We start from the raw sequence: 16,950 nt of genomic DNA on the forward strand, positions 1-16,950 counted from the left end.
TTTGTTTGTTTGTTTGTTTAAACAACAGGGAACCAGGAACCTACAAGTCCCAGAAGCCTCGGATTTTCCCAGGCTCTCTTCTGCAGGTTTGGGAGGTTTGTCTAAGAGCTGGAACTACCAAGGGCTTCCAGGCTCCCATTTCTGCAGTAGCTTGGGCTCTGCCACAGGGAGCCTGGAAGCTCTGGGGTCCCCGACTCAAAGACAGTCTGAATGGCAGGGGTGCTCCTAGAGCCACTGGCCTTGGAAGCCTGGACTTCCCAGCAGCCCGCCAGGCAAGGTGGCAGGAAACCAGGCAGGGCTCCATTGGAACCACTTATGTTTTGCCAGAAGATCATTGAAACAAATATGTTTCTGCAAAATAGTTCAGTTTTGATGACTCCGTAATGAAAAAATGTTTAGCCAGCAAACTCCCAACCAGCTCTAGTTGGGGGAGTATAAACAGCACTCTTGTGCTCCCCCCACCTCCCCATTGCTTGGTTACACCAAGCGTTCTCTGGCTATAGCTAAGATTCTGAACATGTGCATATAGTGTGAGTGTGAGAATGAGAGAGAGAAACTTAAACACAACAGATTTAGGACCAGAAAGTGAACCTGGCCAAACTATCAAATGGAACTGACCCATCCAATTTCAGTGTCTGCGAGTTGCAAAAAGTAACACAGAATAAAAGAGTGAAAAGTACACTCATTGCTCCAATAATCCAATGTTTTAGTATTGCCACAAAAACAGAGAACTGTATTACACAGGAGAGTAGACTAAATAATCATAATGGCTCTTTCTGGCTGTAAAATCTATGAACTCAGCATATGTGTTTATGTACATGATGTGTGTGGGGGAGTATATATGTGTGCACATTCACACTCATTTGTGCTTGAGTAAATTCATTTTAGAAATTATGCTTTTTAATAATCGCTAAAAATGTAAAAACGAATCTCACTTGTTTAAAAGAAGCAGACTTCCTTGTTTAAAACTGCTCATGCAGTGCTGTAAAATATGAAATTGGCATGAATCAGAATGTCAATGGTTATATTATAAACCAGATAAACAGGCATAAAGGCCATTTTTCCAGCAGTACTGGAAACCACAACAGCTATGTGCTCTGCTGAAACACAAGAGACTTGGATGCACTGAACAGAACTAAATAACCAAACTGGGCATGCTCACAAAATATCTGCCGTGGAGCTTCCAATCTCAGGCCATTTAATAATCATTTGTGCCTGCTGGTGTTGTATGCCCAGAAATGTCCTCCACGTTTAATTTTCAGCTGGAACACTTATGATTTTCTGCGAAATAATATTGCCTAAGCCATGTTCTTTGATCATCCTTTCACAGAAAAGAGCAGAAGGGAGAGGCAAGCTCTCGGGGCCTGATTCATCACTATGTAACTCCACTGGTATAACTCCAATAATTCAATGGATTTACTCCCAATTTACATGCATGTGAGATCAGAATCAAGGGCCAAGATTTGGGAGGTTAACTTTTGCTCTGTTACTGGGTTTCTGGTCAAGTAACAGAGACTGGGGTGACAGATGGAGGAGAGAGGAACACAGTAAAGAGACTATGGGCAAGTCTTCACTACCCGCCGGATCGGCAGGTAGTGATCAATATATCTGGAGGTCAATTTATCGCGTCTATACTAGATGCGATAAAATCGATCCCCGATTGTGCTCCCCGTCAACTCCAGAACTCCAGCTTGCGAGAGGCGGAAGCGGAGTCGACGGGGGAGCGGTAGCAAGCGACTCACCGCCGTCCTCACGGCCAGGCAAGTCGACCTAAGATACGCCGACTTCAGTTACGCTATTCGCGTAGCTGAAGTCGTGTATCTTAGGTTGACCCCCCCACTAGTGTAGACCTGGGCTATGAAGAAAACTGCCGCTAAAGCTGCTTTGTGGTGCTATTGGTATAAGGGGCCGCAGGAGATTTCCCTTGGGAAGGAATCTCTGCTGGCATTGGGACACTTAGAAGCTCTTGTGCTATTCCTATCAGGCCCCCAAAAAGTAGGTGTGGCCAGGGCTTCCCTACAATCTGGTGATGTGCAGCTGCCAGAAAAGTCCCTTGTGGGCTGTGAGCAGTTGCACAAGCAGTGCATGGAGGGCAAACATTGCAGAAAGCCATCTTTGGACCGTTCCATGCCTGAGCTGCAAAGGGCTGGACCCCAGGACCCGAACCACTTCCTGTTTACCATACACAGGGCACACACTTCTGCTAGCTTCGATATTTGAGGGCAATCCTTAGCTCAGGCTTCCTTTTAGCTAAACACATGGCCTTTCAATAAAGTCAATCACCTTTAAACAAAACAAACAACAACAAAGTTTAAATGCAGGGAGAAAAAATCTGTGGAGTCAAATTTGTTGCATTGCACAAAAGTAACTTGATGCGTTTGCAAAACCTGCCTGACTAGGGGCTAGCTCATACCATTTCTGAATTGTGGTATTAAAATTGATACTCCAATGCCATATGTATCATTTTTAGGACCCAATTTTCAGCCAGGCCCCAAGCCAGCTTCCATTTTTGCCAATGGAATATTGCTGGTGTAATCAGGTAGTCATTTAGACCCAGGTTTTTAAAGGTATTCATGTGTTCAGCATTGCGACACTTAACTGACTTAGCAGTCTAAGTACCATTTTCAAAAGAGATTTAGGCACTTAGATTCTAAGTCCCTTTGACTTTCAGGTCCTGATTCAGGAAAGCACCTTAGTACTGCACTGGATATTAATATTCCACAAAAATATAGCCATAATTATTTTCTGGCACAAATGGAATTCGCAAATAGAGGTCATCTCTGAAAACAGATCCTACTAAAAACAGTTTCCCAGCCTTTAAATCCAAGATTCCTGAAGAAATTTCCATTCAATGTCCTGGGAAAGAGAGAGGAGGTTGTCAGGTGTATAAATACACCATACTTCAGTTTCCTTATGTAGGGCACCTCTGCTGAGCCCAGCAACAGCCTCTTGCAGTTCCTCTCCACCTGTCTCCCCTCCTTTCTTTGTTTGGCAGCTGCTAGTGGTAGTGCAAGTCATAGCATTAGTGTAATCAACAATTGCCTGGCTTTAATCAACTATATTATTCACATAGGTCTCTTGCACTTGAAACTCACGTGCAAGTATTATGAATGTGTATATACAAGGCATCAGCTGTGTCAGGGGTCAACATTTTATAATATACAAAATCATAGGGAAATATGAAATTCAACATGCAGTCAGAATAATTTAATTGTTCCAAGAACAATATAAAGACTAAAACAAATTGTTCAAACTGATTCATACTTTATCTAACATTCAGCAAAGAAAGGGTGTGACTATTTGTTTGGTTTACTTTGGAATTCATTCGCCTATCAGTCTCCTGGATTTCCCAATATTAAGGGAGAAGGCAGAAAACAACCTTGTGATCCATTTCTGGAATTAAGAAATAACCCTGAATCATGGGGCCTGTGACTTTTATGACTCACCCACCTTAATAATAAAAATGACCAAAGAATCTAATTTTTATATCACATAGATATAAGACTGAGAGAGGACTAAGGAGAAAGACTAGATGAACTCTTCAAAGCAAAGGGTTTTGTTTTTGTTTTTCCTCTCCATACAGATGTATGTAGAATCAAGAAATGAGGGAAGGGAAATACTGTGCGTATGTGCTACACCACATAAGCAAGAGGTCCCGTATTAAAATACCTGCTAGTCTTTCCAATGATGATATATGAAGCAAACTTATTAATTAGTAGAGCCGGGAGAAAATTGGAATTTGTGTTCAGTGGGAAATTCCAGCATTTAGAAATTTGTTTTCATTCAATTGGAACAAAAAAAAATTGAAATTTCCTGCAAAATGAAAAGTCCAAATAATTTAAATTCAAATCCACTGAATCATTTTGTTTCACAAATGTTAAAACCATAATATATTGGATGCATTATATGTATATGTAATATACAATATTAAATTAATATTTAATGTAAAAGTCTAAATAAAATGTTTCAACATTATTGAAATGAAACAAGAAAGTTCATTTCTGCTCTTTTGCCATTGAATTTTTTGCTGGAATCAACACGTAACCATAAAACATATCACTTTTGACTAAACTGCATTTTTCAACAGAAAACTGTTGTGTCAAAAATATTTTGATGGGCTCCATTCAGTACAGATGGGCTTGAACCACATCCCTGCTTTCGAACCCTTCTGGGCTCTGGGAGGTTTAGAATCCAAATGTGGATATGGATCACTGGCCCTTTTCTCTGATTAGAGCCTAAATTTGATCCAAACTTTGCAAAGGGTAGCAGAGCCACTAATATGGATCAGAATTTTGCAGCTTAGGCCCTTCTCTAAGGATAATCATTTATTAAAAGCTAAATATGTAGTGGCAGATATGTGTTACATGGAGTTCCTTATGTCACATGTGATCTGCTTTTCTGTGAAAGAAAAGAAACATATAATAGGCAATAGGAAAAGGACCTTTTTCATATAGTGTATCAGTAAATTTCCTTTTTTGTGTGTGTCTCCTGCTATAGCTACTCTGACGATTTCTTCATTAAAAATAAATATGAAACTGATGTTTATATCAGTGAAAAATAGAACACATTAAGACATCATTATCCCAGTTATTAAGACCATATCTCAAGTTATATCTAACAAAAGTTTTGTAAAAAAAAAAAAGAGGAAAAGTAACATACGTTTAGCCATTTGCTGTCTTGCTCATATCAGCTACTACACCCTATTATCATAATTGTTTAATTTTAGAAATGAGACAAAAAACTATCGTACTTCCAAATACATATTAAAATGCTCTAAATTTGTGTCCTTGCTAGCTCCATTTGTTGATGGTCAGATTTCAACTGACGGTAGTACAGCATTCTATAAAGGCAATTTAGGGCCTGATCCTGCAATTTTTAGGCAACACTGAAATACAATTTCAGTCTCAGAGTTTCATGAGAAAAGGATTACAGTTAGGGGAGAGAAAAACTGGCACTTTTTTCAGCTTTTACTTTTCAGAATGATAAAAGTTGGATTTGACCCGATAATTAGTTTACTAGCTACCAGCTAAAGTATGTTGCAACAGGGCTTCAGCTAGCTTGTTGATTTTTCATCTTAAAAATTTGGCAAACTGCTATAAGCTTTTGTTCTGTTGCGGCGGGGGGGGGGGGGGAGGGAGGGAGAAAAAGGCTGTTCCTTCAACAGGGGAGAAAAACAGTAGTGCCTTTGTTAATATCAAGTGCCATCTACACAATGCACAGCCATTGAAAGATAATTAGTTTTTAAAATCTTAAATCAAATGAGGATACTACTTGTACATAAAATAAGCATTTCTCTAATGAACATTTTTAATGTTTAAGGTTTCTCTTACAGCCAGGCTCACTTCCCAGCTGCTTGACATATAGTTATTCGATTTGAACTTTTAGTCTCTACAATAATAATTGCAAGAGCAATTCATGGAATGCAAATGTCTGCATTTGTCAAATGCTTGTCCATCTGCTCCATACACAACAGCAGGATAACTGTAATCATGTAACTGCCTTGTAAATGGTTTTATTTGTATAATTGAAGCACAGAATACATTTTACTCTGGCTCAAGAAGCAACATGAACCCTTCAGCCATCAATCTACTTCATTTCAGTGGGGTTCCGGCGGGCGGCAGATTATGCAACCATTTCATCAGCATTCTGCAGGAGGATTCATTTAACCTCTCAGGCACAGTTTTGAATGTATAGCCAAGCAGTTATAAGTTTGTGCTGCTGTTGCTAGACCATGTGAGAGCATGTGCGTGTTCAGGCACATACGCCTTTGCCAGATATGATGAGAAACAGATGTGCCGATGAATCAGTTCATTGTAAAGCCTGTGCCATTTTCTGTTCTGTTCAGATTCATGTGGAGGACTGTAAACCCCCGAAATAAACCCACAGGTCCCTTGCTTGTTGCTACATTCTGGCCGGAGGTGCCAGAAAAAATTGATGCTGTCTATGAGGCCCCTCAGGAAGAGAAGACCGTGTTTTTTTCAGGTATTGGTTTGAAGTTGTAAACATAGCTTGCATAAGCGCTGCATTCAAATTCAGTCTTCTAAATGCTAAGCTGGATGAGGGAAATGTACCTCTGAGGGCAGCCATATCAGATCTGTTATGAATGTCAGAGTTCAGCTATTCCTTTCCTAGAACTAAAGGTCCAGAACCTGCAAGGTGCTGAGTACCCTCCACTTCCATTAACCCACTGGGAGCTGAAAGGCTGTTAGCGTCTTGAAAGAAAAGTTCAGCAATATGCAGAATTGATTCACTCTATGTGAATGCTGGCATTTCACTCACACTGAATATCACACTTCACTTTGTCCAGGTCACCCTCATTGTCAGCTACAGGATCAGTACAGATCACTTCTCTTTGAGAATCTTAGACTTAATTCCATTCCAGGAGTCTAATTTGGATTACTCATCAGGCAGAGAGGATGCATGCGGGCATGCTAGCTAGCTTGATGGGAGAGGATAATAATAGATACAAATCAGTATTCTATCCATTTTAAGTCAGTCATATATATGCTCCAGCTAGCCTAGCCAAAGTACTGCAGCTGGGAGGTTGTTTTCAATGTTTGGAAAACCGAGCCAGCCAAAACTATCCTCCAGAATCCATTGCAACATGACTAAACATCTCCAACCATGTAAAAAACACATGGTTGATGCTGCTGTACGTTTTCTGCTAGGGGGGGAAAGTATTGTTAATTTATTCCCCATGTTTGATTGGCTATTGGAGTTAAGCTACATGGTAAAAAAAACAACAACTCAGCACAGTCAAAATGCATTGATATGCCATCTCCAGTAAATATTATTGTTAGTTTTTGTGGGGGATTTTGGAGATTTTATTTTGTTTGGTTTGGTGCTGTTTTTTGCAGGGAAATGCAATTGCTTTAGAAAAATTCTAAACAGGAAAGACTAGCAAAGGCTAAAAGATCAGTAGAAAACTGCCTCTAGCCCAAGTACCCTAAAATCCTTTGTACAGGAGCATCCACATTTTGCTTCTGAAAGGCCATGCTGGTAACTTACAGGATGGAGAAAATTATCCTGGGAAGCAGTGACTATGAAAAGATTTGGGGGTTGTGGTGGATAATCAACTGAACACGAGCTCCTAGTATACTCTGTGGCCAAGATAGCTAATGCAATTCTGAGATGCATCACTGACCATTTTTAAATCAAGATTGGATGTTGTTCTAAAAGCTCTGCTCTAGGAATTATTTTGAGTTAGTTCTATGGCCTGTGTTATACAGGAGATCAGACTAGATTATCACAATGATCCCGTGTGGCCCTGGAATCTGTGAATCTGAGTTTGCCAGGAAGTTCAATGTTGCACCTTACCTTTCTCATGTTATATAACTTAGTTCTGGATCCAACTCCCAGTGAAGTCAATGGAAAGCTTTCTAATGTTCACAATTATTGTAATATAATTATGGCCAATAGATATATTCTCTCCTGGCGAAAGCTTCCGTGGTCACCGGTGGGTAATTTCACTGGAGTCAATGGAAATATTCACTGAGTAGGATACCAAACAATGTAAAGGTTGCAGAATTTGGCCCTTTGATTTGTATGTATTTTGGGTTATATTAGAAATCAAGGACCACAGAATCAGGGCCTTTTAAAATGGAGATATAGACGACCACTTAATATGTGATATTCTTGTATCTAACTTGATGGATGAATAGAAATTTCTGAAATAAACAAACCACAGATACATGGAGAGGGTGGGTGTGGGCAGGATATAGGCTGCATTTGGCCTGCTTTAAGACTTCATCATCCAACCAGATTATCATTGTTAATTATTTGTATTACAGTAAACCCAACTGACAGCCAGGCCTATGCATGCTCATAGTCAGAGGCACCCACTGTCCCAGAAAGTTTACAATCTAAATAGACAAGCCAGATGTAGGAGGGGAAACAGAGGCACAGACTGGGGAAGCTATATGTCCAAAGCCAAGCATCAGGTCAATGCCAGAACCAGGAACAGAACCATAATTCCTGAGCCTCAGTCCAGTGCTCTGCCTACTGGAACACACTGTTTACTAGTAATATAAGCAGGATGATCAAAGATCCTATAAAGTGTCACAAAACAGAAATAGCTTTTTCAGTTAATCCACTTTGTAACAGAGTTAATTACCATGTAACTAAGTGTTTTTCCCACTTAGGAAATGAGTACTGGGTTTATTCAGCCAGTACTTTGGAGAGAGGATATCCAAAGAAACTCACCAGTCTGGGGTTACCTCCCGAGGTACAACATGTCAATGCAGCTTTTAACTGGAGCAAAAACAAGAAGACATACATTTTTGCAGGAGACAAGTTTTGGAGGTGAGACACATTACAGTTAAGGTGGTGAGCCCTTAACTAAGCTCACAGCTGTTGTGGTGGATACTTGTTCTCATTTAGGCTCAGGTGTTTGCTGCAAAATGTTTTGCCAGACAAGAGCCTAAAAAGATTATATCCCTTGGCAGCACAGAAACAAGGTGGTCAGGTGAGAAGCCTGGAATAAATCTCTGAAATTTTCAAAGGCACACATAGCAGGTAGGAGAAAGTTACTGGCAGTTAAGCAGCTAATTGCCATCTGTGCCTTTGAAAAATCTCCCCTTAAACCACTATTCCTGAAGGGCATTGGCCAGAAAAATGGGGAAACAAGGGACAATATAAGGCTAGCAAACTTTGGGATAACTGCTTTTCTTGTAGCAACAGAAATAACAAAGGGCTAACATATTTGCTTTACTTATCTAGCTGGTGTTGAGGGGAGCTGGGCACATCCTGCTGAATGAATATCTGTTAATCTTTTGTCAAATCTAAATTTGAAATTTATTTTGACTGCATCTGCAATCCTCTTCATATGTTTTCTATGCACAGCAAAGCAAGCATTCTTTGTAAGGATGTCCACAAATACCCAGAAATACTAGTGTGTATATTAATGTGCCCTAAGAATCATGTTGGAAATGTCTGTCAGAGAGCTAAAATAATATTATGCAACATAAGTAACCAAAGGCAGAATTCAAATATCATATTCTTATTGTTGTTATTTATCACATATTATTATAGTGCCTAGAGGTTCTAACAAAGATGGGATCCTTTTGTGCTAGGCATAGTAGTTACATATAGTAAATGACAGTTCCTGCACCAAAAAGCTTATACTTTAAATAGACAAGGCAGACAAAGGCTGGGAGAAATTAAGGATTATCCCCATTTTACAGAAAGGGAATTGAAGCACAGAGAGATTGAAAGACTTGACTAAAGTCATATAGGAAGTCTGTGGCAGATCTGGGGACTGAAACCAGTTTCCTGAAAATTATTCTTCCTTCCCAAATAATCAAAGTAATACTCAAAGAGTTGCACAGCAGAAAATTTTGGCTAACTTTGTGCTAGAAGGAAAGGACAGCTCCTTCACACCTGTCCCTGTCTAGAAAGTCTGAGTCCTGTGCTAGAAGGAAATGTTTTTAACCCTGGGTCTATGAGTGTGATTGAAAGGTTAGTATCAAATAGCTTATGTTGTAGCTGAAGAAAAAATGTACTTATATTATTTTATTTCATGGAGTTGCATGAGTATAACTGTCAGCAGGTTTTGGCACAAAAATAGGTTCTTAAAATTAGTCACCTGTCTGAGTGCTTCGCTGAACTGCGGTGACTTACCTAAGCAATACACATCAAGAAAGTAGTAGAGCTGGGAGCAGAATCCTGGCTCCTGCTTTAATCACCAGACAGACCTTCTTCGCACATGGAATTAGGGCGGGGTTTGGTTTTAAGAACACACACTTTAAATTCCAGGTAGAAATAAGAGCCATTCATTAATTAACAATATAGAAACAAGGAAAAACCAGGAAACTCCTATTACAGATGTAATATGTTCCCAAAAAGAAGAACAGGAGTACTTGTGGCACCTTAGAGACTAACAAATTTATTAGAGCATAAGCTTTCGTGGACTACAGCCCACTTCTTCGGATGTAGTCCACGAAAGCTTATGCTCTAATAAATTTGTTAGTCTCTAAGGTGCCACAAGTACTCCTGTTCTTCTTTTTGCGGATACAGACTAACACGGCTGCTACTCTGAAACCTGTCAATATGTTCCCAAAGTTTCAAGTATTCTTTCAGTGAAATGTAAGCTATATCACATATCAAAGATACATCTAGGGTGCATGAATCCTTTTTATATGGACAATAATTTCCTGTTGTGAACAGAGTAGACGAATTTGGGCTGTAGTCCACAAAAGCTTATGCTCTAATAAATTTGTTAGTCTCTAAGGTGCCACAAGTACTCCTGTTCTTCTTTTAGAGTAGACGAAGTGTCTTTTTTATATCCTAGTGGCTATGAATTCCTATAAGTACATAAAATATCCTTTCACAAAGGTTACCATTTTGAAAGACAAGTATGATTAATTACCTTTGCGAACAGCGCTCTTCTTTTCCCCATTATCTGAAAATACAGGCATTGATCTTAAAAAGATTGCTTATCACTCACTTTGAAAATATGAACTATGCAGCTGATCATGTTGAATGTTTTCAAGTATTTATAATAGAGCCATTTGTAATACTTCAAATTACAGACCACGAGTTAGCAAAGCTGCTAGTTCTTCCTTAACACTCACTCTTTTGGTTAACTGTACCTTTGGGTCTCCAAGAAATTTATCACTCTGATCTCAGACACTATTTCTATCAAAGCCCCTTATCAGTTGCAGTCACAGTAGAATGTATAATTTATTGTTAAGCAACTAAACAGCTTAACTGATTTATATCTGCGTAAAGAAGATAGCAAGCAAGCAAAAAACATTTGGGAAAAGGCAACTGTGTTTAACACAGACATTATAACCATTAAATATGCAGCTGTTTTATTTTATACAAGTACTCTGCCAGACAGAATCAAAATAACTACTTTGCAAAGTCCTTTTCATGTCATTATCAAAAGCTTTAAACAGAGGTATAAGAATGAAGCCCACTGCCTCCCTGTCAGTGTCTTCATAACAGGATTGGTAAGCCAGGGAGCTTTATTGGGCTCATGGTGAGGGGAGTTGGTTCATAAATTCCACAGCTAAACTTTTAAAACTTCACTGCAGGATGGTTTAGCCCCCCAAAGCAGGTTTTGCTTAACTAGTCATAGAAAAAAAAGTCATGATTTTAAATCTCTCTCTGAATGTATGGGCTTAATTTTGATTTAAATTACATCAGTATAAATCAGGAGTAACTCAGTCGAAATCAAGAGAGTTTTATGTGTGTAAAACTAGTAAGGGAGAGGAGAATCAGGCTCTGTATAGAACAGGAATATAAACACATCTGTACGGTATGTGTGTGTAGGAAGTGAAGATGATCATAAAGAGATCAGTCCACTATCACAGTTTAAACTGAGGCTCATTGATGCAGTCCTGTACTGGGGGCATAGGCACATCCATTGCTACCATCCCTTGGTAAATCCTGCATACTCTCCTCTCCCCTTCTTCTGGGAATCAGTCTCAGGCCCTAGGTCCATGTGAGGTAGAGAGCCAGGCCATAGCGTCCCTGCCCCCTTGGGGATATCCTGCATCCCGAGGGTCCCAGACTGGGATTAGTCCCTGTGCTCCTATGTGCATAGGGACAGTCACTGGTGGATTAACTGTATGTGGGCTATGAAAATGGGGGAAAGACTTCTTACATCTTTCCTCTCCCTGTGCACAGGCTAGTCTAGAGCGAAGGGCCCAAAGTGAACAGAGCATCAGATCCTCAACTGGTAGAAATCGGCAAAGCTCCAGTCACTTCAAAAGGATGTTGGAAAGTAGATATAAATTGAGTGGAGCTAGCTGAGGATTTGGCCCCAAAAGTATAACAAATGAAAGTAATTGGGTTGGTTTCAGTTCTCTGTTTTTCCAAGCTAAGGTATTACTAGTAGTAACACATTGTAAAGAAGTTTAGCTCTTGTAACCTTTTTATCATCACTGGTAGGGCTGTGTGAAAACAGTGGAGATTCAGGATGAACATTCATGCACAACTATTTATAATTTCATTCTGGGTAATTTTTATGGCTCAAAAATGTAGCTTTGAACGGAATCTTCACAAACTGGCCATTATACATCAAAATGTGCCATTTTGAAAAGTTGCTGGTTGCAGAGCAAAAGTTGATCTTTATTGGAATTACGTTTTGAAGTTTAAAATATGAATTTTGGGAAATTGATGGTGTTGCTCAGAAAAGACTATCTGGGTGAAAGTGAGGTCCATTTTCAGTTCAGAACTGATTGCATTTTCAAACAGAAAAGCTGCAAAAATTCACAGGATTTTCACAAAATTGGACCAGTTTAATCAAACAAACAGTTTGAAAACATGGTTATTGAATTTCACATGTGAATGTTTTGTACAGCCAAAATTACTGGTGACTTCCTGAAAGGTAGTGTCAAATGTTACAATTAAATAAAGACATGTGATTATGGGGTGTTATTTTCTGCAGGTACAATGAAGTAAAGAAGAAAATGGACCCTGGGTTCCCTAAATTAATTGCTGATGCTTGGAATGGAGTTCCAGATAACCTAGATGCTGTGTTGGATCTCAGCGGAAGTGGTGAGCAGTCTGGCATAAGTCATTATAGAGCTTCCTTTCAAGTGTGTATTGCCCTTGTCTACTTCTGGACTTCCTGGAGACATTCATTTCTAGTGGTTAATGAACATGCAGCCACTCAATCATTCTGCTTGGCATGCTGCCAGCTGAAATAAGTTTTTCAGTTAAATATCCCATTGCTCTCAATTTATTCTTAAAGAAAAATATTTAGGAATTATTATGTTTCCTGAACGTTTCTGGTTCCTGTAAAAAAAAAAAACATCCTTTCAAATCAGTACCACTTTCATGCAGTACTTGTATTTAAAAAATCTGCTACCATTGATATTGAAAGTATTTAAGCTCCCCTGACACCTGTCCCTGGGAAAGGAAGTCTCTTAGAAATAGAGATTTAGTAGCAAAGGAACCCTTTGATTTTTAGTTCTCATTTTCCCTTTTTAGAAATGAGCAAACCAAATTAGATAACACAGTTCCTCCCCATTCCAAAACCATGTTTAAAATGGCCCATTAGAGAACTGGTTGGAGTAGAGATGGGTTTGAGCCATATTGTGGAATATGGAACCCTGGGGGGAGTAAGAATCCAAATATGGAACCCTGAGGGGAGTCAGAAGCCAAGTTTTGCCAACTGGAACATCTCTACTTTGGAGGAGTTTTCTCCACTTTGTTTCATCGTGGATTGGAAGTGGAAGTAATAATATACCTCAGGAAAGGGTCTTTTTCCAGAATACTTGACCAGAACCAGAATGCCAAAAACCTCATGGGGAAAGAGACTTCTCATGAGAAAGTCAGTGCAATGTTAGATTTTGTCTAAACAACTGAACTTTTGAATTGAATACAAATTCTGAACTGTTGGGCACCTACCCAACACTTACCTCATTGTCAATATAATTTGTATACTGGGTCTTTATTTTGTCTTTATGTTTTATATGCCATGTCTTGCGCATGGGTAGCTTAAAGGCCTTCGTTTTTTCTGTCACTATCCTCTAGGACAGTGTTTCCCAAACTTGGGATGCCGCTTGTGTAGGGAAAGCCCCTGGTGGGCCGGGCCAGTTTGTCTACCTGCCACGTCCGCAGGTCCGGCCGATCGCGGCTCCCACTGGCCATGGTTCGCTGCTCCGGGCCAATGGGAGCTGCTGGAAGCGGCGCAGGCTGAGGGACTTACTGGTCACCACTTCCAGTAGCTCCCATTCACCCGGAGCGGTGAACTGCGGCCAGTGGGAGCCACGATCGGCCAGACCTGCAGACACGGCAGGTAAACAAACCGGCCCAGCCCACCAGGGGCTTTCCCTACACAAGCGGCATCCCAAGTTTGGGAAACACTGTCCTAGGAGGTTACAAACCTGTTCTATATGTGGAGGAATGTAAGAGAAGAATCAGTCACACACGGAAGATAAATGTGTATGACTCAGTCCTTAAGGCTTGGACTGGATGTCTGGGTCCAATCCCTCTGCTTTGCACCATTCTCGTGGTGTGAAGCCTGAAAACCAGATTAGCTGCCTTCCTGTGGCTTCTCCTTCTAGTCCCGGATAGGGTCAGCACAAGATCCTCTGACATAAGAAGTGTTCCAAGAGGAAAGGGCGTGACCAGGGAATCCTTGTGCCCATGAGATTTCCCCACATGGCTTCTTGGAATCATGGGTGGCCAGTTAGAGCATATTCCAGCACTGTTCTAATTCCCCCAGGGTCTGAATCAGACCATGGTAAACTTCAGGACTGGTAGCTTGGAGCCAACTTTGCTTCTTCCATCTCTGAATGTATCTCAGCTGCAGCTAAGGACCTAGTCCATTGTTTTCAGAAGTGGCCTACATTTTTGCACTTACAACTTCCCAAGCACAAGTGTTTGTGAGATGTCATGGAGGTGCCTACCTGATCGCACCTTCATACCATGGAGCAAAATTTTTAAATGACATTAATTGTGCCAGCAAATATTTGTGTGCATAAAACTTAAGCTCACAAAATGGGCTTCATTCAAAATCAGTCCTCCCTTGATATCCACTCTGGATTTCATATACACCTCTACCCCTATATAATGCTGTCCTCGGGAGCCAAAAAATCTTACCGCGTTATAGGTGAAACTGCGTTATATTGAACTTGCTTTGCTCCGCCGGAGCATGCAGCCCCACCCCCCTGGAGTGCTGCTTTACTGCGTTATATCCAAATTCGTGTTATATCGGGGTAGTGGCGTGTGTATATATATACACACACACACACACACACACACACACACACACACACATATTACATTTGTATTAATAACTTTAATATATTAAATATATATATAAAGTTATTAATACAAATGTAATTTTAAAAACCCTGTTAAAAACAAAACACAATTTCTTCTAAATATCATTAGATAAATTTCATCTATTCCTATAGATTTAGCTAAAATAATAAACAAACAAACAAAAACTATCATCAAGAATTGTGTTTTCCATAATATATATCTTTTTTTTTTCCTTCACAGGGTACAGCTACTTTTTCAAGGACTGGTATTATCTAAAACTGGAAGCCACTAGCTTGAAGATCGTTAAAGTTGGCAATGTAAAATCCGATTGGCTGGGTTGCTGAACTGTATAAAATATTAATAACCAAATACTTACTCTTTTTGTTATATGCCTTTTCTGTAATTAGAGATAGGTCTGAATGCTAATTAATGGACCAGTCTGGTACTGGTACCAAAACACTAAGTACCAGTACTCTACACTTTCTTTCATCAGATAATTTAAGAGTGTGCACCTCCTAAATATACAAAAGATGTTTACTTACATATCCCAAAAATATGGTACAACTTTCCAATTTTCATGCTAGTCATAGTGATGCTAATAGCAGAATATCCAACACCTTTTATTCCCCTGGTGCCTGAATCAAAATCCAGTGAAGTCAATGGAAACTGACTTCTTTGGACTTTGGTTATGTCCCCTGTGGGGTACCAGTCCCAAATAGGCCCAAATGAGATGTACCAGCAGTGCACTTTGATTTTTTTTTTAAATACAACTCTGAATATAGATGGACTTTTGTCTCAACGCTTGTCACCTTCTTGCAGGTTTTGGTCATCGTTTCCATTTATTTACATAGTCATACAGAAAGACTGTCAAAGGCACAGGTTGCCTCAGGATTTGATTTGTGTTGATGCATGATGGAATCATGGCAAGAAACTGTATTAAAAGTATTGTTTTAAAGTACTTTTTATTTTAATATCTTAGTTAAAATTTAGCAATTTGCTTCATGCACTTTGTTACTACTATCACTTGTTTATATGGACAGAATGACTCAGATTTTTGAGGTCGATGCATTATACATAAAAAGCCAAGTACTAATGTTTAACTTGTTTTATTTTATTTTATTTTGTTTGTTCTCTATAACATTGGGGGCTTGTTTGTTTATTTGTTGACCTGCTTACTTATACATTGGGCGATGGAAAATTTTCAATCTACTACCTGATGGAATGTTTTTATTCATAAAAAAAAAAAAAAAAAAAAAAAAGAAAAAGAAAATCCCACACAAGAAATGCCAATGATACAAATAAAACCAAATGATGCTGTCAGTGATTCTCATAGACATGCTTCCTTGAATTGTTTGAATTTACAAAGCATTTTGGTAGCATGTTAAATTGAGTGTCTGTCAAAGGAAAGACAATATTAACCCACAACAGAAATGCATATTGGAAGTGTTTAGGAACTCAGGTTCAAACTCGCAGTTGGGGACTTCAACAGAGCTGCACCAATTTACATCAATCGGAAATTTCATAGAATCAGGGTCAGAAGGGACTGCAAGGGTCATCTAGTCTAACCCCCTGCCAAAATGCAGGATTTGTTGCATCTAAACTATCCAAGATAGATGGCTCTTCAGCCTCTTTTTAATAACCTCCAGTGAAGAAGCTTCTACAACCTCCGTAGGCAGTCTGTTCCATTTTCCTACTGTTTTTACAGTTAGGAAGTTTTTCCTGAGATTTGATCTAAACCTGCTATGCTGTAGTTTGAACCCTTTGCCTCTTGTCCTGTGGCAAAAGAGAACAACTTATTTCCATCTTTTTTGTGGCAGCCTTTCAAGTATCTGAAGACCTCTCTCATATCCCCCTTAATCTTCTCTTTTCCAAACTAAATATATCCAGTTCTCTAAGCCTTTGCTTATATGGTTTGAATTCCAGCCCCTTAATCATCTTTGTCTCTTGCCTCTGGATCCTTTCCAATTTTTCTACATCCTTTCTATACATTGGTGACCAGAACTGGACACAGTACTCCAGCTGAGGCCTAACCAGCACCAAGTAGAGCAGTTCTATCACCTCCTCTGACTTGTATGCTATGCCTCTGTTAATGCAACCTAAAATTGCATTTGCTTTTTTTGCAACAGCATTTCATTGCTGACTCATGTTGAGGTTGCCAAGCCAGTTTTCCCCTATTCTGTATGTGTGCATTTGGTTTTTCGTCCCTAAGTATAGCACCTTACATTTGGC

At 39.6% G+C, this 16,950-nt stretch overlaps 1 protein-coding gene across 1 annotated transcript in view; it reads left to right on the forward strand.

The window, feature by feature from the left end:
• The window catches only part of MMP2 (matrix metallopeptidase 2), a 45,584-nt gene extending 29,763 nt beyond the window's left edge, over positions 1-15,821 (forward strand). The window contains exons 10-13 of the mRNA XM_054048758.1: positions 5,846-5,982; positions 8,142-8,301; positions 12,395-12,504; positions 14,962-15,821. Of these exons, the coding sequence (XP_053904733.1) occupies positions 5,846-5,982; positions 8,142-8,301; positions 12,395-12,504; positions 14,962-15,065 (511 nt within the window). The 3' untranslated portion in view covers positions 15,066-15,821. The remainder of the gene's footprint in view (positions 1-5,845; positions 5,983-8,141; positions 8,302-12,394; positions 12,505-14,961) is intronic.
• Positions 15,822-16,950: the final 1,129 nt, after the last annotated feature.

This window comes from Malaclemys terrapin, chromosome 14, assembly GCF_027887155.1.
Source record: "Malaclemys terrapin pileata isolate rMalTer1 chromosome 14, rMalTer1.hap1, whole genome shotgun sequence".
In the NCBI taxonomy this organism is placed as follows: domain Eukaryota; kingdom Metazoa; phylum Chordata; order Testudines; family Emydidae; genus Malaclemys; species Malaclemys terrapin.